This window comes from Rhinolophus ferrumequinum, chromosome 5 (assembly GCF_004115265.2).
Source record: "Rhinolophus ferrumequinum isolate MPI-CBG mRhiFer1 chromosome 5, mRhiFer1_v1.p, whole genome shotgun sequence".
Taxonomy (NCBI): Eukaryota; Metazoa; Chordata; class Mammalia; order Chiroptera; family Rhinolophidae; genus Rhinolophus; species Rhinolophus ferrumequinum.
In genome coordinates this window covers 74,987,082-75,012,657 of record NC_046288.1, presented here as the reverse complement: position 1 = coordinate 75,012,657, position 25,576 = coordinate 74,987,082, and the positions used below count along the sequence as shown (strand labels likewise).

Below are 25,576 nucleotides of genomic sequence, written 5' to 3'. Positions count from 1 at the left end.
TCTGCAGAGACTAATAATGGCAGAACTAACTAATAATTCAAACTGGGAGCCATAACTGTTAACGGGCCTCCTAGCCCTACCTTACACTTTACCTTCTCGTTCCCCGACCCTGATTGGCTGTCAGTATGTCTAGACTGCAGAGCAATTTGCCATGGACTTATTTATTTCTCTTCACCCTTTTGAATGAACAAAGGCAAAAGATTTTTATGTTCATGTTCCAGCTTTGGTGTATTTGCTTAGCTCAGAGGTAACAGAAGAGAAACTTCATTGTGTGGTTGTAAACTAGTTTAATTTTAGACAAACGTTTAGATTGGAAGTTGCTAAGCTTTATGTACTTATATTTTAAGAAATGAAGTTATATGGTATTACTAAAGAGTGTTCCAAGTTCTGCAATAACCATTACCTGTTTTCTTGCTTGAAACTTCTTTCCTCTCATTTAGTCGACTCCATTCCAACAACCTGTATTGCGACTGCCACCTGGCCTGGCTATCTGATTGGCTGCGCCAAAGGCCGCGGGTGGGCCTCTACACTCAGTGTATGGGGCCATCCCATCTGAGGGGCCATAATGTCGCTGAGGTGCAAAAACGAGAATTTGTCTGCAGTGGTAAGGGAGAAAGAACTTTTATGTTGTCGAATTACTGAATGCTGTGTGTAAGAAAATTGAAAAATGCATGTTTTAAAGGTTTCAGTGTTGCTCGCTAACATGTGCAATTGTGCCCTAATCACTCTATGGAAATCCTCTGTTTTAGGGATGATAATAATACGTTCTAGACATTTGTTCATGGTTGGTAATTACTGATTACTCGTACCAACGGCATGATGAAAGACTTTTCAGTTTTCACTTCAGGGGAAATATAGGAAATCCCTAGATTTTAGTTCTATTTGCTATTCATTATTTTCCCTTTAAGTAATCATTTATATTTACTTTTATGTTAACAATTGGAAATATGATTAATTAATCCTGGATCTCAGCTGGGAAATTCAAAAAGTAACCTAACTATAGTTTCAGAGTTACAAAATACTTTTCGTGTGTGTGTGCGTGTGTGTGTGTGTGTGTACACACACTAGTGGTTCAGTTCTACTTAAAAGAGATGAACTATGAGCTTTAGTAACAAAAATCTGAAAACAAAAATAAGACATGGGCTATGTAAAATATCAACAAGTGACATTTCCTTAATTATTTCTATGTGCTTAGGCACCAATCTAAGTCTTTTACTTATTTTACCTCCCTTGTAACAACTGTAGAGAAGTGTAATATTATCATTTTTAACCATTTTTAAAAATTTTTTCAGTTACAGTTGACATTTGATATTATTTTATATTAGTTACAGGTGTATAGCATGATGGTTAGACATTTATATAATTTACATAGTGGTTAGACACTTACATAATTTACGAAGTGATCTCCCCACTTAGTCTATAACCCACCTGGCACCATACATAGTTGTTACAATATTATTGACTGTATTCCCTGTGCTATACTTTACATCCCCATGACTATTTTGTAACTATCAATTTGTACTTCTTAATCCCTTCCCGTTTTTCACCTAGCACCCCAACCCCCTGCCCGTCTGGCAATCCTTAAGATGTTCTCTGTATCTATGGGTCTGTTTCTGTTTTATTTGTTTATTTTGTTCTTTACATTCCACATACAAGTGAAATCATATTTTCTGTATATTATTATAGAAATTAAAATGCCAAGAAAAGCATGCTAAGTAACCTTGTCCAAGGTTATATAGTTGAATATGAGGAACTCAATCTAGGCAGTCTGATTTCCAATCGATAGATAGACAGACAGATGCATAGTTTCTAAAGTTATATTTAAATTCTATACAAATATTATTTTTAAATTATATATTAAGATATAATTTACCTTATAAATATAGGGCTGATTCTGCTTCAGAAGTGTCTGTTCAAAATAAAATAAGAGACATTTTTAAAATAATGCATCATAAGCAGTTAACATTTCTTAAGAGTGAAAAGATGTGCTACTATAGGATTCTAAGTTATTTTTTATCTTTTAATCCTTTTTATGTATTTTCCCACACTTTTTGTAACCAAAACAAAATTTTTATAATGTCATGGAATGTTATCCATAGGTCTGATTCCTTCTTAAAATAATTAATAATGAAATGACTAACAATTTGTTCCTAACCACTATTTTCTCTCTTCACTTTTGCCTCCATGTTTTCTAGATGAGGAAGAAGGCAAGTTCACGTTTCTGTTTTAGACTGAGATTATTTTTGTAAAGTTTGAGGGCTGGTTGAGAGGGATTGGGTTAGGAACTAACTTGCAGCTTCTTCCTGGCATATCATATCACCACTGGGGCCCTTTCCCTGCAGATCAGACAGGGCCGTCCCTGCTACGGGGACCAAGTGTTTCCAGATGCCAGTTTGGTACAGCACTACTGATATTCCGCTGTTCGTCATTCGAACAGCAAAATCTCATTTTGAAATAGTTTTGTTTCCAGATAATGAGTAGTGAAAATCTATACCTGCAGGTAATTAATTACTTGTGCTAAAATTTTAGGCCATGCAAAGGCAAAAAGAGAAACATATCGATTAACAATTACAGAATGACATGTTATCAATTATTATAATAACTTCAAAGAAAATGGTAATTTTGAACCTTATCCAGACATTAAACTTGGTGTGATCTAACTTTTCCCTATATTCACTGGCACATGATTACTTGCTTACAATCAACAGTTATGTCTACCAAGAGGGAAATTTTACAGTTTTCCTTTTTATTTTGGGGATAAAGTAAGTTAAGCTACATAAGTTCAATAAAGACCAAGCTCTATTTAAACTTATTAGAAGTGAAATATAGATTAGTCTGAAGTCGCTGCGTTTGTTGAAACTCAGAATAGTTTTGTATAGAATTCTACTTTCTAATCTGAATTTAGCCTTTCTCACAATTATTTCACGCTTTTAAAATTATCACCTTTATAATAACTTTTAAAAATGTCATCTGATTCATCTGAATGTTGACCCCAAAATATAAATGCATCTGTTCTTAAATATATTTTAGAAATACAGTGCCATTTACCATCAGGTATTTAGAGAAACGTATTGCTGTTAATTGATGTGCTCTGTTATTTGGGATAAGCTTGCATGTTTCACAACACTGAATTTGAGGAGAAAAAATGTAATTGCTGTTTGTTTCTTTTTCAGGTCACCAGTCATTTACGGTTCCTTCCTGCAGTGTGCTGCACTGTCCAGCTGCTTGTACCTGTAGCAATAACATCGTAGACTGTCGTGGGAAAGGTCTCACTGAAATCCCCACAAATCTGCCTGAGACCATCACAGAAATGTATGTGCCCTGAAATTCCCTCTTATCCCTCTCTCTCCCCAGTGACCCAAACCATGACTTTTCCTTCGGACATTCTGGGTTTATCAAAGGCAAATCAATTAGCTTAGACAAATGGCTCTTTCAGAGTGGTATTGACACTTACTCTCTTTAATTAAATATCTTGTTGAGGTGGCTAGGATTTGTTTTTTGTTTTTGTTTTTTATTTATTTATTTATTTAATTTTTTTTTTAGCACAGGTAGAATTAAAAGGAATGCATTTTAAAGATATTAATAAATAGCATGCGTTCTTTTCCCTTGAGAAGAAGTTAGTAGGCTATTTAGGAACAATAAGAATGGCTATACCTCGTCTGACCCTTTGGGTCTGTAGATCTGCCCCTGTCCATTTCTAGGCTGGAGTAGGGGAAATAAAAGAAGGACCCAGCTGGGGTAATAAATCATAGAAACAAGATAACTAGATAATAATCTGTCTCCTCAGGAGCTCACGTTTTAAAATGCAGTTTCACTATTTTATTTGAATTGTTGTATAGTCTACCACAAAGTACATAAAAGGATAATACTATAAGGCCAAAATATGTACAGAAGATATTTAAATTAGTGAGCATTTCAGCCTATTTGAGTCAATGTTAAAATCCATCAAAAGTTATATTCTCTTTACAGAGAATTTCATACTTATTTTATATGCAGCTGCCATGTGCATTTGTCCTTGCCAAACATAAGTCATGTGGATAAAACAAGGTCATGTCAGATGTGAAATGGACTGCTTTTACCATCGTGAGAAGTAAACTTTAGGGAAAATCTTTACTTCAATATTCATTAACTAAGAAAGCACCTGTTAACCACACAGCCTATCATGTTATTGTTTTAGAAGCCAATTCTAAATTTTAACTAAATAAATAACTTTGGGCATTTTTGGTTCAAATAGTAAAATAGGACTTACTTCTTAAGATAAGTCTACATCGTAGGGACAAAAAATTAAGTTATTTAAAAAACTATTTATTTTTCTTAAATTTATTAGGGTAACATTGGTTAATAACATTATATACGAGGTGTGATCAAAAAATACAGTGAATGTTTAAATAAAAAAAATTATTACAGCAAAAGACACATTGCCATTAATCCCCCTCAAAATATTCCCCCTTGCTTTGAACACACTTATATCATCATTCTTGCCAGTTTCTGAAACAGTTCTGGAAGTCGTCTTTCATGAATGTCTTTTAGTTGTGCTGTCGTGGCTGCCTCGATGTCCTGAATCCATTCAAAACATTTGCCTTTCATGGTCATTTTGACTTTGGGGAAGAGCCAGAAGTCGCATGGTGCCAGATCTGGTGAATAAGGTGGATGAGGACACACCAAGATTTTTTTATTTAACAGAAATTGCCGTGTACCAGAAGCGATCTGTGACACGGAGCCTTTCCATTATGATCAACAAATACGGTGAATGCTGCTGCTGAGTGCCATGCAACAGAAATGCAAGGATCTTCAATACAGGAAGAGGTGCGTCGAACGTTAGTAACAGTGTGTGACAAGTTTCAACTGTTTTGGTGCAGTCAGTTGGGTGTGAGCTATGCTTGAGAGAAGATATTAACACTTTAAAGTGAGAGAAGAGAGAACACTTTAAAGTGTTCCTTAAATCATCCTGCATCATGAAAACACTCTGTGTCACTCATTGCTTCTGGTATACAGAAATTTTTGTCAAATAAAAACATTACAGTGTGTCCTCATCCACCTTCACCAGATCTGGCACTGTGCGACTTCTGGCTCTTCCCCAAAATCAAAATGATTCAGGACATCGAGGTAGCCATGACAGCACAACTAAAAGACATTCATGAAAGAGGACTTCCAGAACTGCTTCAGAAAGTGGCAAGAATGATAGGATAAGTTGCAGGCAGGCAGTGGTGGGGAAGAGTATTTTGAAGGGGATTAATGGCAATGTGTCTTTTACTGTAATATGTATATATTTTTTTTACTTAAACATTCACCTTGTGGTTTGATCAGACCTTGTAAATTTCAGGTATACAATTTCATAATTTCACAATTTCACAGTGTTGTGAAATGTACAATTTCTCAACATCTGTATACTCTATTGTGTGCTCACCACCCAAAGTCTAGGCTGCTTCTTTTTTTTTTTCCCTAATTAACTGCTCTAACTTACTTTATATGAGAATAACCTTAATTCACAAGACCCACTGACATTATTTTAAAGTATCTAAGTATCTAAAATATACCTAGAGCTTTGCAGTATAAGACAGGATTCTTTGTAGGGACACTAGAATCTGTGGAGACTTGACACAGACATGGAATAATGTGTGCACATAATAACATTATTCTCATCAAATTTTTAATTAATGGAACATTGCCTTGCCCATAGAAGACATTTGTATGTAAATTTTAGCTGAAACTTCAAAAAAGAATAATAATTGTTTTGGGAAGAGGAGGGTGATGTTCCACAAAAGAAAAACAGCAAGAACCAAGGGCAGAGGTGGCAGTGAGCATTATGTTTTAGAGATTATACATTTGAGCCTAATCTGAGTATTAGGTGCATGTTGAGGCATCATGGAAAATAACGTCTGAAAAAATGCATCTTCATGTAATTTGAAAGCTACAGATTATTGAAGGAGTTTCATTTTAGTCAGAAGATGTAATATACAATTAACCAGATAGTAGAAAGACGTTTAAATTTTAGGGTAGGGGAATAGTATAGTCATCTCTCCAGGCATGAGCATTTATCAAGTAAGCATGTACTCTATAAAGGCAGCATGAATTCTCCAGAGATTGTCCATCAAGTGACTAGCAAATTTGACGTGCAAATTAAAAGCTATGAAATGAGGTACAAAGTAGTAACACATTGCAAGAGAGGAACGAATAAAGTGGGAGGTATGTATTACGGAGGGTGTAAAATGGAGGGCAAGTTACAGGGGTTAATTAGAGTCAGAAAGCTTTAGTTAGAACTGCAAGTCTACCTACGGTTTACTATCTGAGACCATGGGCAAGTTACTTGTCTTCTATGAGACTGTCTCCTCATTTGAAACCAAGCGTTGTTGTTTGTTTGAAATGGAATGATTAACACATGTAGAGCTTTATGTGCATAGCATATAGTAATCATTCAATAAATGATACCTAGATTGTTGAACCCTTCATGTAGGAGGTAACACATGAGATAGGCCCTGAGGGATAGGTAGTGAGTAGGAATGCAGAGATAGGAAATGACTTTCACATTAATAGAATGTCATAAGCTTAGGCAGTAAGAATGGAAATACAAGACATGAGCAAACAGGAACTCAGTGTGGTATTTGAAACCTGAGAGAGTGCAGAAAATTGAAAAGGTACAATCTTTGATAGTATAAGGATCTTAGTCTTTATTTGGGATACACTTGTATACAGGAGTTTTAATCTGAATCTTCAAAAAGAATACATCAGAAAGCCACGTGTGGGTAACACATGGAGACAGAAGGAGAGACGACCAGGCCTCTTAGGAAGGTGTTGTGTTGATCGCGTGGGGATGTCAGAAGAGGGCAGCTAGTAAGAAGCAGTAGGAGTGATGAGGTGAAAGCAGATATGATAGCTAATAGAGAAGCAGAATTAATGGCATTTTAAATTTGATGAAATGAGGGAATAATGGAGAAAAATGAACCAAAGATCATGCTAGAATTCCAAGTATGAGGAGCGGGAAGATGGTGTTTATGTCATTACATATAAAACTGGGAAGGAAGATGGTGCTGAGCAAAATCTGTGAAATACTGAAGTGCCATGAGAGATTGGGAGGTACTGAAATAATACAGACTACAATAATTTGAAGCATGACAAGGACCTGGGGCAAAAGTTTTGGAGTAATTAATATTATGAAATACAGAGTTGCTTGTTAAATTCAGAAAATGGCCAATGGCAGGAAAAGCAAGAGAAGAGAAACCCAAGGGGACTAAATAAAAGCAGCAGAGGGTCATCATAGGTGAGGGAGAAAGGGGCTTCTAGAAAAATGATCTTAAGGGTCAGATAGTCCAGCTGATGAACCAAGCGGAGAGCTGAAAACAGGTTTTGGAATTTGACCAGCATGTTGTTCCTAGAGGAGTCAAGATGAAGTGATAGGTAAGTCAGCCACTTTTCAGAGTGTTAAGAAAGGGAGTACATGATGAATATTGGAGAGAGCAGATATGGAGCAGTTTGAAAAAGATTGTCTGAGAAAGGATTTTTTGAAAACACGGCAGAGTTGGATTTATTTTAAGATGTGGAGAGCTGCATCATTAGACAGTCAGAGAGAAAGAAAGTCGGGGATTAGAGAGAGATGAGAGTGTGAAAGGTAAATGAGAAGTGTGCGGGAACAAGACCAGTCTGGACACATAATGGGATCCATCAAATCCTGATCCTAGGAAAGGAGAACAAAACGTTGTTGTGGGTTGACAGAAGGAGATGAGTGAGTTGTAGATGTAATCAACTGAAAGTAATATGAGACATTTAAAATGGTCTATCTCATGCAATTTAATTTATTTTTTACAGTAGAGCTTTTCTTCTATTTTGTATGCTCGATAGATTTTGTATAATGGTGGAATTTAGTAACATAAAAGTTATAGTAAATAATATGCCCCATTGGATTTCCCTATATTGAGGAGGTGTTGTATCCAGTATAGCTACAATAAATTAAATGTATAAGTAAAGATGAAAACATATGTGAAACTCAAGGTGAATTTTACTTCTCTGATTATTACATTATCGGCTTTATCAGTAGAGCATCTAGTAATACATCACACTGATCTTCAACTCCAACAAAATACCTCCATTACCACTCATTACAGCGTCACAACTTACTAACTTAGTAACTTATATCTTTTATTACTCTTATTTTTATTAGAATAAAGCACATCAGTAAGATTTATGAAGTGTGGAAATAAAGCTGTGCAGCATCTTCTTAAACTTTTTATAGATCCCAGATTTTTAAAACATCATAAGCTGAAAATTATAAACTCCCTCCATATTTTTAAAATAATTTTTAATTTGTATTTTATGATAAATTTTCAGTAGAATTTCCCTATTGGAAGTTATCAGACGTTTCATTCAATAATGTTGACTTGATTTCCCACTGTGTGGTATGTCTTTTTTCCTTGCAACTGTCTCATAATATAATTCTGCCTAAAAGAATATATGTGCTTTATGTTGGAATGAACAACTGCTTGTCTATCTAGGTAAAAAGACTTGACTCTTCCTTTTCTCTTTCTCTTTGTGCTTGCATCTACAATTACACATTTCTGGCATTAAACAATTATTTGTTAAAGATACAGAAGGGAAACATTCTTTTAAAGTCAGAATTGGAATAATTTGGAAAAGGAGGAATAGAAAGTGACTAACATTTATCTAATTCCTGCAGTATTGGGTGCTATACACATACTATATCATTTGATCTTCTCATTGACCTTTGATGGGTATATTTATACAATTTAAATAAAATAGGAAAACTAGTTGGAGGCATATGTTAGGTAAAGGTTGCTAGTTTTCTCCAAGAGGCCTTGTTATCCTGAATATTTTTACTGTGGTCCAAGATATGTCCCCTGTGTGGTTTAGGAATCTGATTTTGACTTTACCTAATTATTATATTTTATCTATATATATAAAATATTTTTTATATATGCATTTATTTGTTTACTATCTGTCTTTCCTACTAAAATAGAAGCTCTAATGCAGGCAGGAGCTGGTTCTGTTTTAATCACCACTGAATACCTAGCAAGAAATCTAGCACCTGGCACATAGTAGGCACTTGTTAAATATAAGATAAATATTTATTGAATGAATGAATAATTTAAAAATTAAACGTTTAAAGCAGATGTATCTCTGAAAGGATGAAGCTGTATTAAACAAGATTAAAAAATAAAACGTGAAGGAGCAGTTCATTCTCTTTCTATAGAAAAGAAAATGGTGCCTTTAAAATATAAAATCAGTGAGAGAAAAGTTAATGAGTAGTGTTTAATAGACTGGGCTACAACATAGCTATAATACTGAAAATTCACTTGTTAAGTTTCCCTGTTCCCCATACTGGTTTGGATTTCACACTGTACATATGTCTGAGAGTTCCTTTCTCTCTGTTCGAGGCTGATCAACCCAGTATGTAATGGATCCCCTTTTTCTTTAGACATAATACTTAATTCAGTCTTCCTACAGATGTCTTAGACATCTTTCTCTAAGGTCCTATTTCCTCTGTAATAAAGGCATTTACATAACAGGCTGACAGCTTCATTTTGCTTTTTAAAAAGAAAAAAAAAAGATGAGGCTCAAAACAGTTCAAAAATCTTGTTAAAAAAAGAAAAGTTCTTCAATTGTGAAGTGGCCAAATTGGCCTGAATCTTAAATTTATTTGACTCCAAAGCCTGTGTTCCTTCCTCAATTCAGCTACGTTCAAAGAAATGTAGACATGGCTCATTGAGATCTTGTAGAATTGAAAAACTCAGAGAGGCCAACTGGTAGAAAAACAGGACACGGTAAACTTTAAGAAACTTACATATGAAGAGAACAGAGAAGGAGCATAGAGAAAGACAAGACATGAAGGTGTAGGGATCTTTGCAAAACTGAGAGCTGTTTCATATTACTTTACATCTAATACCTGCAATGTTGGAGCCATACACATATATCATTTGTCTTCTCATTGTCCTTTGATGGGTATATTTATACAGTTTAAATAAAATAGGAAAACTAGCATGGAGGCATAGGTTAGGTAAAGGTTGGTTTTCTCCAAGAGGACTTGTTATCCTGAATATCTTAACTATAATGCAGTCGTTCCTACTCTCTGTTAAATATTCTTATATCCCCTGAGATTTTGTCTGCACAGAATTTGTCACAGTTTAATTTGATATTTTGATTAATGCCAAAAGATCCATTTATTCTGCAAGCTTAACGAGGACAGGACCATGTCTGTCTCACCCTTTCTGTCCCAGCACTTAGCATAATGTGGGTGAGAAGGACAGTCTTAAGGCACAACCATCCGAGAGTGCCCATGCCTCCATGTTTCACAGAAAAAACAATATTAATGACAAAGGAATATGGTCTAATGAAGACACAGGGGGAAAATAGAATGTGTAATGCAAGGTGAAATTAGGTCAAAAAGAAAGAAACCCTTGCTCCCCTGGAAGCTTCCCACTACTCTGCTGCTTTGAACTCCACTGGTTGAAACCTTGTTTTCATACAGACAGGGTGCCTGAGGCAAGTCTGTCCATGATCTGGCCTCTGGCAACAGAATCATTAATAGCAAATCGATCCTCTATATATCAAATCCTCAGAATTCATTTCTTAAATCACGTTTTGAGGTATAAAATTTCACGTATGATGTGATGGATTGCTATAAAGTAGACATTTAGTTCTCTTCAATCCAGTTATAGATTTTCTGTGGCATATCACCTGTTCAAACCATTATACAGGAATTCCATAAATCATGGAGAATCGTTAGTAAGAACACAGGTTGTAACCATTTTGGATGTCTTGTTCTCTCTTACATGCTACTGCCTTTACTCTCAATGGCCTTTTTTAAGACACAGAAACTGGCTTGAGAGAAGATGGTCAGGGAAATTTTTAGATTATGGGAAGGGAAAGGATGGTAGCAATGTCTTCAGGACACTGAGTTGTGGTTTCAGTGTCTTCTAAGATGCATTGCAAATTCTCAGAAATAATTCTTTTTTCAGACGTGCTATTCAAGTAGGTAAAGGAAACTTACTTTATTGCGTAAACTCACTGGACAATTCCTACTCTGCTAGTAATAAAAAAGGCTCTTTCAAAGAGAATCCCGGTGATGGAGTTTGGGTATGAGGTGTGCAAGTACTTCTGTTCGTTTTGTTTCCTCTCGATCACTTGCATGCATAATTATAAAGAAGTGAAAGTAAGACTAATTCTTGAACGCTGTATCTGATTACATCACTTATGGTATTGAATATAACTTTACAAACATATATGTTCTCCATTTTTTGTTTAGACAAACACTCTTCCCGTTATGTTTAACCCTGTTTGCATGCTATTTCTGCATTTGCCCCTTCCAAAATTTTGAACTCGTAATTTTATTAAATTATACATACTCAACAAATACATATATACATATGTGTGTATATATGTATACACACATATATGTAACGTATTGTAACATATATATGTGTGTGTGATATATATAAATTTCTTTCACCTTTTTCACATTTCCAACCTTCAAAATGTTTATACACTGCAGAGAATTGAAGTTTTACACAAATAGATATTTTTAAAACTATATGATAAGTAATAAAATGCATATGCAGAGGGAACACAGAGAAAGGAATCCCATGGTTTGCCTAGCAGAATCAAGAGATCTTCAGGAATGAGGATGTATTTTGCAGGCAGAGAAATTGGGGGCTCTTTAGACAGAAGAAAGAACCTGTGCAGAATCTCAGAAAAGGAGAGGTAGTATGTTTTTGAGAAATTACAACAGTTTTCAAATGCTAGAACCTAAAGCAGAAGGCTAATCTTGAATAATCACCTGTCCCAATGACAATAGGATACAAGGAAATATTTTGAACAGGATAGTAGCATGATTAGACCTGTTAGTTAGAAAAATTACTGTAACATGGAGTGGAGAGTGGTTTGGAGGAAAAGAGCCCACTGAGAATGTGACAGCAGCAATGTCTCTAAGGCATGATGAAGGCAGGCTTCGCAGCAGATAGTCATGGGAGGTTATTCCAAGAGGTGACCTTGTGCTGTTGTGGTATTTCCCCAAAATCCACAGGAAAAAAACAGGTACCCATCAGATGTAAAATAAGACCCGTGTTGACTTTATCATAAAAATAAAGACAGCTGGGGCATAAGCAAAGTAGTATTCATTCTCAGACTAATGAAATGGTCATTTTTTAGGAATTAAGTTATAGATTTATCTTTCCAATCAGTTGGAAAGATTAAGTTGAAAATTTACGTGGTTCGAATTCCACTAGTGATCACAGTGTTATCGAAACTTTAGGAGAAAAATAATGGATAACTTGGGCAATATCTCAGTGCAGAGGTGGGTGAGAATGCAAATTGCTATCCACTCATTGAGTAACGCAGTTAAATAAGTGATGTGTAAACATAATTTGCATAACGTTTCTAAAATGAAAATTATTACCAAATGGAGGACCTAGTTCAGTGCCTCACTCATAGTAAGTTCCCTGAAGGTTTTAATTATTAATGAAATAAACAAAACAACAGAATACATGTTTTCTTTTCTTAGGTTGCTGAGGAAAAATCACATATGAAAATGGAATGTTATTGACATTATGAATCTATACTCTGACCCCCTGAAATCAGGGAGCCTTGTGACTCTAAATTTCCCTCAAAATCTAAGCCAGGTGATTGTGTGTATTGAGTGTATCTTTGCATTTGAACATGCACCCATATGAATGCACACATGAAAATTTTAACACTCATTCAAAAGGTCACTGCCTGAAATATGAAGTCAGTAGGAACACACAGACACACAGACACACACACACACACACACACACACACACACACACACACACACACATTTTCGTCTTGCTTTAACTGCTCAAAGACCAAATGGAAAAACAGTTATAACAGTTATTTCTACTATGAAAACATCAATTGAATTTACGCTTAGGGGACTGTACCCTGGAATGACATCACAAGAAATAAAATAAGATTAAGGAAATGGACAATTTTCAGGAATAAGTCATCCCAAGGAAGGGATGGCTGATATCAATTAGTGTGGGCAAAATATTCAGGCAAAAATGCCAGCTCTATGAAAAGTATGTCCCTCTAGAGGCCAATCTCCACTTAGCTACTAAAGGTATTTTTTTAAACTAACAAAGTTCTAGAGACTGCAGTTTCGTAACGGAAATAATATTCTGGTCTAAAATAGTCTTGGGTCATTTTATGTGGGGACATAGGAAGGATTTCAGTGGCATGCATTTACTATTAAAGCTACTATTAACGTGCCAGAAATAGAAAGTCCTTTCTTTAGAATTATGTAATAGGCCAGAAAATCCCTAACAACGTCAAAGGAATACTGCTGCTTCCTCCTTTACAAATGCAAGACTGACATTACCAATGAGGCGACCTTTTGGCTACCACGGGCAGTCTAAGATGTAGAAGCTAGAGACATTCCACAACGCCCCCCGCCCCCCTCACCCCGTTAAATCCATGCTCTATTCTCTGGCAGCTGTTTTTACCATTTACATTAAAAGCAGATGGGGAAAATGCAAAGAGCTGTCAGTTTTATTGCCGTGTATAATCAGCATCTGGGCTGTATGTTACAGATACAATCAGTCCAATCTCATACTTTAGTGGTGTTGTAAAAACTTTTTTGAGTTTCTAAGACAGTTTCCAAATTTGAGAAAATGCTATATTTTAACTGTGTTGATCATGGCAATTGCAACCATATATATTTTTTCGGCCTCCATATGAATGATGTGTGTGTTTAATATACAGTTACTGAATTATCTGCAAATCTGTACTGCTAATTCCTTTTAGAACGTGTCTTGGAACTATTTATTTTGCACTAGAGATGAAGTCATGTGTCAGATTTATTCACTTATATATTCTGTGTGTGTATATGTGTATGTGATTAATATATGCTGTAGACATTTTATTAGATAATGTTATATATTATATGTGATTACATATATACACATGTATATTCCCAAATTTTTATTCTTTTACCATTTTTGTGCAAGAAAAAAACTTATCATATATATTTTTCTACATCTCATAATTTTTACCAAAGCATTTATAGTAGACTTTATTTTCCTCATTTTTCAAACAAAGAGACAGACACAGCGAAGCAAAGTAACTTTGAAAAGTTCAGAGAGCTAACAGCAGCAGATGCAGAATTCAGTCCAAGTCTTTATCATCTCATACTTTTAATCACTAAACTGTATCTTTTTATCTTTATGTACACATATGTACAAAACATTGCACTGGGAAAGGGCTTTGGAGTCAGAACAGACCCAAATTTAGGCAATTTGACTTAACCTCTTAGGGATATTTTGTTTGTTTTGATTTGATGTTCATTAAACAATAACATGTAAGTTAAAATGTTACCAACATTCAATAAAAATGAACCAATGTATATGACATATTATGTGTGTGTGTGTGTATGTGTGTGTGTGTGTGTGTGTGTGTGTGTGTGTGTATTTATTTACTTTTTCAATCCAGGCAGGAAAATGGAGCTCATGCCAGGTATATTAGTAGAGGGATTTAATATGACAAATGAACTAAACAGTTGTAGAAGGTGACACAAAAATTAGAAAGCTGTGTTCCTACCACCACCACCCCAGGGCTTCAATGACCTCAGAAGAAAGTGATGCTACACTAAGTCAGGAGGTGGCCTCAGCCAGAGCTGAAATAAGGAGGAGATGAGACTGCTGTGAGAGCATCCCCTGAGGCACAGAGGGGCGGCCATCCTGGCTTCCCCCTCTTCCTACCTTCAGTCTCCCACCAAGTGCCTCTCATTGGTCAAGCTTCACAAAAGCCAAGTTGGCAAGTGAGCTTGGAGTGTGTCGTTCAGAGTCAGCTCTCCGGGACACAGAGAAGAGAAGAGGGGAAGGAGGTGAAGAATGTTTCTGGGATGGAAATGCTGCTGAAAAGCAACATTTTTTGATGGCCTAAAATATTTACCAAAACACTTAATGAAGTGTGTTTCTTGGCATCGTTCTTAACTAGATGGATAAAATCTTACCTCTCTCTGATAGCAAAACCATAAAGTAGAACATGTTGGAGGGTTATTTTCACTCTCTGATTTTAGTGCATCCTTAAAATACTTCGGGTGTGTTTGACTTCGTTTTGCTGCTGTGGTTTTCACGTGAAATATTCACATAATGAATCAACAAGGTCCAATCTTACTGAAAATACCTATAGTACTTACAGATTGAGAATTTAAGATTTTGCTTCATAAGAAGCTTTGAAATTTTCTGAGTACAACAACTATGTTTTTTTGAACCTATAATACACTTTCTGTAGAGGACATAAAAGGTTTGTAGAACTTAATGTTCGACAATAACTTCCTTTATGGAAGAGTTGTAGTTATCTGTAAAACATGTAACGTATCTACTCGGTGTGGCTACATATTTCTCTTACTGAAATTGAGGTTACCATGTTTCCCCGAAAATAAGACCTAGCCGGACAGTCAGCTCTCATGCATCTTTTAGAGCAAAAATTAATATAAGACCCGGGCTTATTTTACTATAATATAAGACTGGGTATAATATAATAAAATATAATATATAGTGTAATACCGGGTCTTATATTAATTTTTGCTCCAAAAGACACATGAGACCTGATTGTCCGACTAGGTCTTATTTTCGGGGAAACACGGTATTAAAATTTACTCCCAAATTAGTTTCTTACAGGTGTTTTCTCTTTTATACAACGTCCAGACTTAATAGACCTGTAGTGCCTAAAAATTGAGATTTTTTTTCTGTTTTTATAATTACCTTGCTTTTGTTCCCAGTCTTGCTCCACATTTAGGGTCCAGCACAATTAGTTTTCATAGTTATTTTTGAGAAAACAAGAACATACTACTCATGAAGAGCATCAACTTTGCTTCTTGACATGAATCCTGGGTTTGAATTAAACATACCTGCAAGCTCACGTTTTCATTTAAACCTGAATTTTTTTCATTGCAGACGTCTGGAACAGAACTCAATCAAGGTCATCCCTCCTGGAGCTTTCTCACCATATAAAAAACTTAGAAGAATGTGAGTGAATAATATTCTGGAATATACGTAATATTTTCAATTTTGCAGGTCATGACCATGCAAAGACATCCGTTTAAGTATGAATATTTAGGTGTTCGACAGCTAAACTATTAAGTGACGTGACTATTTGATTGCTAGTTCTATAATGTAATACTAATAGCTAAACTATGTAATATTTTAAAGTTCTCTGTAATCGAGCATATCGATTCACACTATTGTGAATGCATGTGGTTAGTATAGTACGTAGTCAAATCTTAGAGGTTCTATTTTCAAAAATGAGATATGGCACCTTTATAATAATATAAACAAATGGCCAATAATCAATTTAAAGGGGTGATTTTTTTCTCTTTTAATTTCGGATACTTCAGATGTTTTATGTTGTAAATTTTGTACAAGTATTGATAGGTGCAAAATCGACATGTAAAGGCAATAAATAGCTTTCTCCTGCAGTAAATCTTACTGACATTCTATTTAATTTAACCAAACCCTATTTCTAATCTTAGCGACCTGAGCAATAATCAGATCTCTGAACTAGCACCAGATGCTTTCCAGGGACTACGCTCTCTGAATTCACTGTAAGTATTGACCACATCACTGAAGGAACGCAGAATGCACAACTAATAGTGGCTCTTAAAGAAAATTGGATGTCAAATAAATACTTCTTTAAGTTTTTTACTATTAATAATGCTAATTGTTATTAATCATAATAATATAAATATATTCAATCATAAAATATTAATAATATAATATATTAGTCATAATAATATAAATACTTCTTTAAATTTTGAATTATTAATAATGTTAATTATTAGTAATCATTAATGACTTCCATTGTTTCTATTGAAGAATGGTACCTGTCACTAGAATCAACCAATTTTAGGGTTATATAGGACTTGATAATTTTGCTGCTTAGAGAGCAAAAAACCCTTTTTTGACAATTTTTGTTTCTGAAATGGAGGGAAAATGTTTATTTTGGAGAGGTCTGCTCAATGTTGTATTACAGTCCTTAAGCCGCTAGCTGTGTTCTCTGGGGACAATATCAGTCCCCTTTAGAATGACGCTGGGTGAACTCGTGCAGAGAACAGTGGAAGGTGACCAGTGAGGGGCCCCAACTCCCTGCTTTATCACCACCTTAAGACTTCCCTAAAGAACCAGCTTTAGTCTCTCAAAGTACAAAGATAAGGAAGGTTGACAGCTTTTTAATGTCAAAAGGACTTTCAGGAAGATAGCTATGTAAATTAAAGAGTTTCTGAAATAAATGGATAAAGGCTGTTCTTCCTTTAAAGTGAAAAATCTTCAAAAGTCCATCAAGTAAAGTAACCTTTATTTCACATTTTAATTTTGAAGTTTGAAAATGAAGGCTGGCATGTCATTTTAGAGTTGCTGCTTAGAAAAGGGTTCTTACTGATGTAAATTACTGCAGAGCTCTTATAAATTTCAGAAGTCCATTGTAACTAGTGAGAATTCCAGGATACACATGTGCAAGACGCAGATAAACACCTGGGGTTTAGATGACAGTTTACACTCAAGGTACCGAGGGGAGAACAAGATGGAAGTGCTCGTCCAAGCACATAGGTGTTCAGGTTGCGATGATGGGCTGCCCAGAAAACTACTGTTTTCTTTGAAGAAAGGAAATAGGAAACTATCACTTCACCTGCAGTATCTGCTTGGGTTGTTTTTTGTTTGTTTGTTTTGATGTTTTTTGTTTTTCCTGGAAGATACCCGAGGTCAGGGGAAAAATTGTGGGCAGAAAATGTAGACTACAGCCATGTATTGCACTCAGGGTGAGATGTCAGATTCTAAAATAACAAAATTTACATAAAACTCAGTTAAATTACCCACACTGCCCATAAAATACCGTGTATACCATTCTGAACCATGATATTATGCAAGTAAGTATAGATACCCTCCCAGCCATAGAAAAGGAAAAAACAAAAGTGAAATCACTGTACCAATTCCTGGTTCTTGAAGTACCTGTGCTTCAGCCATTAAATGTCGAAAGAGAGAGATGTGGATGGAGAATTCTTATTTATATCTGTGTGTTGCAGTTTATTTTTAAGCTCTATTGTCTTAATAATGTTAATTGATACTTTTGTGATTGTGAGAATTAAAATAAAGGATAAAAATAATAAAATAAATAATAAATAGAACATTATTATTTATCACAATAAAATGCATTATAGTTATTAATAAACATGTAGTTATAATTAATGGTTATATTATAAATTGTTATGTGCTCACCTATATAAGCATAATAAACTAATAGCAAATAGTAGAAGAAATAATAACACATGTAAAAGAACGTTCTTGCTGAATTGGAAACCTAATTTTCATGATCAGAGCTCTCGTGTACACAGTTCTTTTGGAAAGCTATGAAAAAGCATTCTTTCCTTGTGGAGCTTGTCATGGTCACTCACTCACGAGTTGTGAAAGGATTCACAAGGTACAAAGAAACAGAAATTAGAAGGTTTATTTAAGAAGAGAAGGACCAGCAGAGGAGTTGCCAGGGGTCGAATCTAGCGTAGACAGCTGCCCTGAAGTTCAGGTTAGCTTTTTCTTAGGTGGGAAAGTGTAGATGATTTTCTTATAGCAGAAGATGTGACATACAAATGCAGGACATTTGACTGAGGTCATTGGATTGGCGTGTGCTGGATATATAACTGGTTTCTTTCTGTGGGTGCCCTTACCCAGAACGCATACAGAAAACCCATGGGGAGGAGGAGTCAAGACAAAATGTTCATTTTATTATAATTGTGTTATAATGAAGCCAGAAGTTCAGGCTAGGGGCAGACTCCAGAAGTCTGTGCAGGCGCCAAAAACCATACAATTCTGGTCAGGGTCTTATCTCCTTTTTCTAGGGGTGTTTCAACAGAAAAATTATCTCTTGGGTCTGGGCCTGGGTGGTCCCCGGGGAGTGCATGCAGGTGGTGCAAAGTACTGATAAAATCACCTTTGCTAGCCCCCTCACTGTCGTTAACTCTCTTCTTGCTTCATCAGAACCACAGTTAGTCAGGGAGTCAAGTCAATGGGGGAATTTCTAGTTCAAAACATTGCAGTATGCGAGAGAATAGGAACTATTTTCCGGAAGTGGAATGCCACATAATATCTTATAATGATATGAAACAGTAGACCAGGAAAGGGTGAAGCAGCTGTCCTATCTTAGAGAAAGTCTAAGTGTGATAACTGGTATCATTTTCCCCACTGCTTTCACATTTTTAATTGACCTTCCAAAGATTAAGTTATATACCCCTCCATAAAGTATGTAACTACCCAGATTTGCAATAGCCCTTTTCTTCATTTAACCACAATCATACATGTTCAACAGAAATTTGTTGGGACCCTGTAACGTAGAGGACCCTATTCAAGCTTCTGGGGATGCGTGCGTGAACAAAACACAAAAATCTCTCCCTCGTGGAGAGGACCAGGGATACTGGTTGATGACCAACTAGATGCTGGTCAAGAGACATAGTATATCTAATGATAAAAAGTACTCAGAAGGAAAATAAAGGAGAAGGGATAAGGAGTGCCAGGGAAGGAGAGCTGAAATTTTAAATAGGATGATGAACAGAGGCCTCCTGAGAACATGATATTGTTGGGCAAAGACCAGAAGATTCAAACTGTAGTGAGCTGTGCAGATATGTTGCAGATACAGTGAGAAAGAACGTGCAGAACAAGAGGGAACAGCTACGTACCACGGCCCTGAGGCTGGAGCACGCAGAGTCTTTCAAGAAAGAGCAAGAAAAATATCAGCGTGACTGGAGGGGAGTAGCTGGTTGAAAGTGAAATGATGAAGAGGTTGCGATTGTTGGCACTGTTAAGGTCTGGAATACAACCATGAGGACGGGGACGAAATATGGTGCAAGACAAGTTCCCAGGAAAAGAGTAGCATTGGAGCTTGTAATAAGGAGCCAGGAGTTTAAATCTTCCAGCAAGGAACGAAGTGACTTGGGAAAGTGTAGATAACTGCAAGAGCCATGCAAATAAGTAGCGCTTCTTTTTCTAAAATGGGTTTCTACTTGTACAGATTTCTCTTACGTGTCTGTCTGGAACTGTACTCAAATATATAGCTGGTCTAATTTAATATTACATTTGCTAAAGAAGTGAAAATATGGAAAGGTGGTGTGATGCCAAATACCTCTCATGCATCTTACTAAATAAAAAACAATTTTTAAATTGTTTTTTGATTATTATAATAGTATATCTTAGAGAAAACGGGACTTGATTTGTTGAATGTTTTTTTAAGATCTTATTAAATATTTGCATTATCTTTTATTTATTCTTATTAGTATTAACATTCGTTTTACTACATATTACTATATACTATTATATTATTATACATTAACATAATTAATTATGTAATTTAATATATTATAAATTATTAACAAAGTATCATTTAGAATACATGCATCTATTGAACCATTTTATCCTCAGGGCTTTTTATTACTCTCATTCTATAATATTTAATAATAATCTCTTAAGAATTCAGCATACTTGTATATTAAGCATTGTCTTTTTTTAATTTTTTTTTATTTTACTGGTTGAAAGCTGCTTTTTCTATAAGCAAAATAAGAAGTTGTAGCAGTATAGCATAGTGGCTAACCTCACAGGGGTGAAACGGGGCTTAGGATCCTCAGTTTTCCTTCTAGTAACAGGTACAAGAGTGGCCTAAGATTTTCCTATTGTTTCAAAGGACTATAAAAAAATTCTCTGTCAGCATAACTGTACACTGTATATAGTATGCTGGATATAAGTCATATATAAGAAACTGTAGAGAAACTACCCAATTTGTCATTCTTGGTATTCAGATGATATTATTCAAATCCCTCATGTACTTATTTTCTTTTCAGTAGAATACATTTTCATCTTTCAATTTCTTTTTAAATTTCCTTTCCCCCTTATGAGTGTAGCACACATTCTCATTGGCCTTCTTGCACGTATATCTTTATGTGATTATATGTCTTTCCCTCATCGTATAGATGTTGGTCCAATTTTCTGACTGTCATCCAACTTCTCGGTCCTGGTCTGTGGATTTGTGATACTTTACCTTGCTATCATTTTGATCTCATTGTGTGTAAGAAAAATGCACCTAGTCCTAGTATTGCTGTGTTTTTGTAGATAAATATCATCCCCATCATATTTAGTAAGCATTTCTTTATTATAATATTTGCATGAATTTTAATCCATATGCCCAATATTGCCTACACAGATTTCCTGCATCCTTGTGTGATCTCCTCCTTTCCCCCCTATGTACTCCAATTGTCTTATTTACAATAAATCTCAAATTTTTAAACTTGATCTTGAAAACAAAATGATTTGTTGGAAAAAAAAAAGTTTCAAAATACAAATATGTATGACACACCTCCTAGCTAGTCCTTCTTTCCTGCTATTTGAGCTAACCTTTAAAGCAAAAGTCCCAAATGAACAACCTACTAAATCATTTACCCTTGATTCTTATAAGAGTCTCCCACAATTTACATGCATCCTATATCCTTTTGAAGTTACAATGGTTTCAAAATTTGAAACGCCTTCAGTAATTCAAAATTTTTCTTTTGAGTTGTTCTTTGTTCATCTCAGCCATATCAGTGCCTGGGACATTGGCAAATCACAAACATCAAAAAATAAGAGTTGGGTTCAGCTTAATTGGGCACTGAACTTAGAACCTAACAAAGTTCCTGGCAGACAGTAAGTGTATGGTATCTATTGTTGAATGAACTGATGGAATGGTATTGAATTGAATATCCTGAATTGATGCCATCTTGATCTCATTTGTGTTCCTAAAGCCTCCTCTCTTCTTACTCTTGACTTTCCAGTATATATTTAATCTTGCTTTACCCTTGCCTCATTCCCTTATCTCCTTGACCCTGACAACACAGAATTCTCTCTTTTCTTCTTTGATTTTTTAAAATTGTATCTTCTCTGATTGATTTACCTTTTTTAAAAAAAAATCTATATTTTACACAAATGAATTTTTTATGTTATGATATATAACTGTACACTGGAATCTACACAAATGGAATGTCTCTTTACACAATATAGCACCCAGCTTTACTTATTCCCTTGAGAATTTTCTTCTTCTCACTGCCATCTTAAAAGGGAATGACTTCCCTCACCCTTATTCATCTCTCGTCTGTTGTTATTTTCCTCCTTTTCAAGCAAAATTCATATGCTGCTGCCAAACATATGAATTATTTAGATTCTCCTTTTAACTTTTATTCACATAGTATGGCATCCATTTATTTATTTTCCAAAAGATTTTTTTTCTGATTTTCAAAAGTACTGTATGCTCATTGTAGAGAATGTAAAAAACAAAGAAAAAAATGTATGTGCAAATTCAAATCAACCTGAATGGTGAATCACTTGCCATCCAAAGGTTTTCCACATTTTTTTCTCTGTGTGTGTGTGTGTGTGTGTGTGTGTGTGTGTGTGTGTTTTTCTAAAAAAAAATTAAAATTATACTGTAATATAGTCTTTAGTATTATGCTTCTTTTAGCTTTAATGTTATATCATGAACACTTTCATTCTTCACTAAATATTCTTCAAAACATGATCTTTATCAATGTGAAGTATGTATTTAACCAGTCCTCATTTTTAGGACTTGGAGACATTCTGTTTGCATTTACTTTTTCATTGTTATAAATTACGGCATGATTAACATTTTTCACAAAAAAATATTGTCTGTCACTGACTTTTTTCTTTAACTCTCCAGAGCGCAACTGCCACGTTGTAATGTATATAAACATCTTTATGACTCTTGATGTGTGTTGCCAAGTTGTCCTTCTAAAAATATAATTTCTCTCTGTCTTCCACATAATTGTGGTTCCCTACTTTGGGACCTAAAAATAGATCGGCATCATTGTAGACCTGTTGTGAGTAGCGGACATGATGAATCAGCCATTTCCAGTCATTTGCTGTTGAAATCCTGTCCCTTTTTGTTAATTTATTACCCCTCCTGTCACCCTTTTTGTTAATTTATTCTTTAATTTGTCCCTCTGCTAATTGACTTCTTCATTTCACTTATCAAACAATGTTCACTCATCAGTCCAGTGTGGAATGTCACTGTCACCGTGTGCCGAAACCTGTGCTCAGCGCCAGATGTCCTGAGGGGATTCAGTCACACGGTCCTTACACTTAGTGCCTGATCAGAAGCGGGTACTATGAGGACGCATTTCTGTTCCTCGTTCCTTAGGGACAATACGTTTTACAAATTCTTCTGTTTTAATATCAATGATGCGGGTACTATGCCATCCAAAAGCTGGTACTATGAAGCGGGTATTATGAGGACGCATTTCTGTTCCTAGTTCCTTAGGGACAATATGTTTTACAAATTCCTCTGTTTTAATATCAATGATGACTGTCTTCACAGACCTTACGTTTCTCAAGCATATGCATTCTATGTTTAAAACATCAGTTTCTTGCACTGTTTACCAATATGATAAGCCCAAAAGCCCTTTAAAAAGCAATGGATTCGACATTTAGTATTCACTTTTGTTACATACCGTGTTCTCTCATTACATATGAACCATGTATGTATAGAAAACCATGACGATTTCTATGAAAGGGCACTACAATTATGAATTGTATTCATTTTGTTCATTTGTCTTTGTTTCTCTGTGTTTTCCAAACTTTCTATCATAAGCCTACATTTCTGTGGAGTGCTTGCTAGCCTCCTCTATGCCATATATATATATGTTGGATGAATTTGTTGTGCTAATTTTTTTTTCATTTAAATTATGTTTGTGTTTTTTTTCAGTGTTCTCTATGGAAATAAAATCACAGAACTCCCAAAAAGTTTATTTGAAGGATTGTTTTCCTTACAGCTCCTGTAAGTATTTCATTGTTTCTGATCTGTTGAACTCAATATTATATTTTAGTCTGTTACTATCTCATATTTTCATGTAGGCTTCAGAAAAATTCGAGGCAAAATGGCATAGTTTAATGAAATGGAAAAGATTGGCGTAGTGGTGCTAACATTGTTGATGGTTATTTGTTTGTAGACACAACTCTTTGAAGTTGTCCCCAAATCTTTCTCTCCACACGGTCACGAATCTGTGCATCCTGGCTGCCCTGTCATTTAAAGCTGTTACAATCTCTGCCCTTTGTGAAACTTTTCTGGTTTGATTTAACAATAGTTGGAAAGGAGAGAGACATAAAGATGTATTTACCCACTTTTGTGCAAAGAATCTGCAGGAGTGACAATTGTGGAATAACATCCCCTAACACAAAGCTGGTGCGCTGCAGGCCAGAACACAGCAGTCACACTCAAACTCATCTTCAGTAAGAGAATGATCTGTAAATCCCTGGATTATGGCTTTAAACACCACTCTGCTTAGACAATAGCTGTCTCAAAATATGTATTTACTGTACATAGTTATAAGAATAAGACTTGACCTCAGGTGTTATTTTTAATGCTTATATGAAAAGGGAATTGGAAAAAAGTCTGTTGATATTAAGGTCGTTACTGTTGGATCCTCAAATTCTGTTCAAATCGCTGAACACACAGAGAGTGCCCCATTTAGGGCACGCAATGGCCTAGCTGCTGCAGATACAAAGATGAGTACGATGGAATTAACTCGCAACTAGTTCACAGGCTACTTTAAAATTTTTCATTTAGAATCAAATTATTCTGAATCCCACAAACTTCCCAAATGTAGATATTTTTCCTTACTTGAGAAGTGTATGTTCATATATTCATAATTACATCCTATTATCCATGTTTTAAATTTTTCATCATTACCCAGAAACATATTTTATATCACAGCCTAGTTTTCATGCATACACACACACAAATGAAGCAAATTGTTAAACAAAACATTTACCCTTACTATGTGTGGTACTCTCCAGTTTGTTCCATTTCTGTCTCCCACAGACCAATATGTCATGATAAATACTGATCTCTGTTACTTAATGATTTTATTTAGGTTTTATATTATTTTTTAACCCTTGCAAAAGAATTAGCAAATATTGTTTCTGATCTTTAATAGAATGATTCTGTACACATTCCCTCAGCCCAGTGTTTTATCTCTATATTCAGACTTGTTCTTAAGCCTGCCAGGGCTAAAGAGACACGACTGTCTTTTACTGCTAGCTGAGAACTTGGTTAAGCATCTCAGATTTGCTTGAATAGATGAGGTACTGGGGAGAAGAAGCATAGATAAATGGAAGGAACAAAATAAATCAGCATCCAATACTTTTTTCCCCCTAATTTTTGGATCACATAATTTAAATTAAGTACAGCACTTTTCTTCAGTTGCACCCAGGCTCTCCATCTTTTCCTTGTCCTTAACGTTCTGTGCTCTAACTCCTCCCTTCAGAGAGCTGACAGGTTAGGGAACAAGGTCAGTGGGACTTGTGGCCCAGAGTGGGGGTGAATAAGATCAATCCGTTCATAGCAGGCCTCTAAGCTTTTAAGAAAGAGTTATATCGACCACAGAGAAGGCCAAATCTTTAGAAAAAGAAAAAGAGTAGAGAAAGGCAAGTCATGAGAAAATCATAGCTTTGCATGGACCTGGGACACCTAAAAAGGCAAGCAAGTGAAACAGAAAGTCCTTATATTCATTGGAGATTCTTGTAGCCAAAAGGGA

General features: G+C 35.4%; 1 protein-coding gene across 5 annotated transcripts in view; it reads left to right on the top strand.

Moving 5' to 3' along the window:
* Positions 1 to 25,576, top strand: part of SLIT2 (slit guidance ligand 2) — a 338,185-nt gene that overhangs the window by 221,345 nt on the left and 91,264 nt on the right. For 3 of the 5 annotated variants that reach the window (XM_033106301.1, XM_033106303.1, XM_033106299.1), the window contains 6 exons: positions 441 to 604; positions 2,196 to 2,207; positions 3,174 to 3,312; positions 15,924 to 15,995; positions 16,499 to 16,570; positions 23,746 to 23,817. In XM_033106301.1, the coding sequence (XP_032962192.1) occupies positions 441 to 604; positions 2,196 to 2,207; positions 3,174 to 3,312; positions 15,924 to 15,995; positions 16,499 to 16,570; positions 23,746 to 23,817 (531 nt within the window). The remainder of the gene's footprint in view (positions 1 to 440; positions 605 to 2,195; positions 2,208 to 3,173; positions 3,313 to 15,923; positions 15,996 to 16,498; positions 16,571 to 23,745; positions 23,818 to 25,576) is intronic. The other 2 variants (XM_033106302.1, XM_033106300.1) reach the window with 1 other exon arrangement.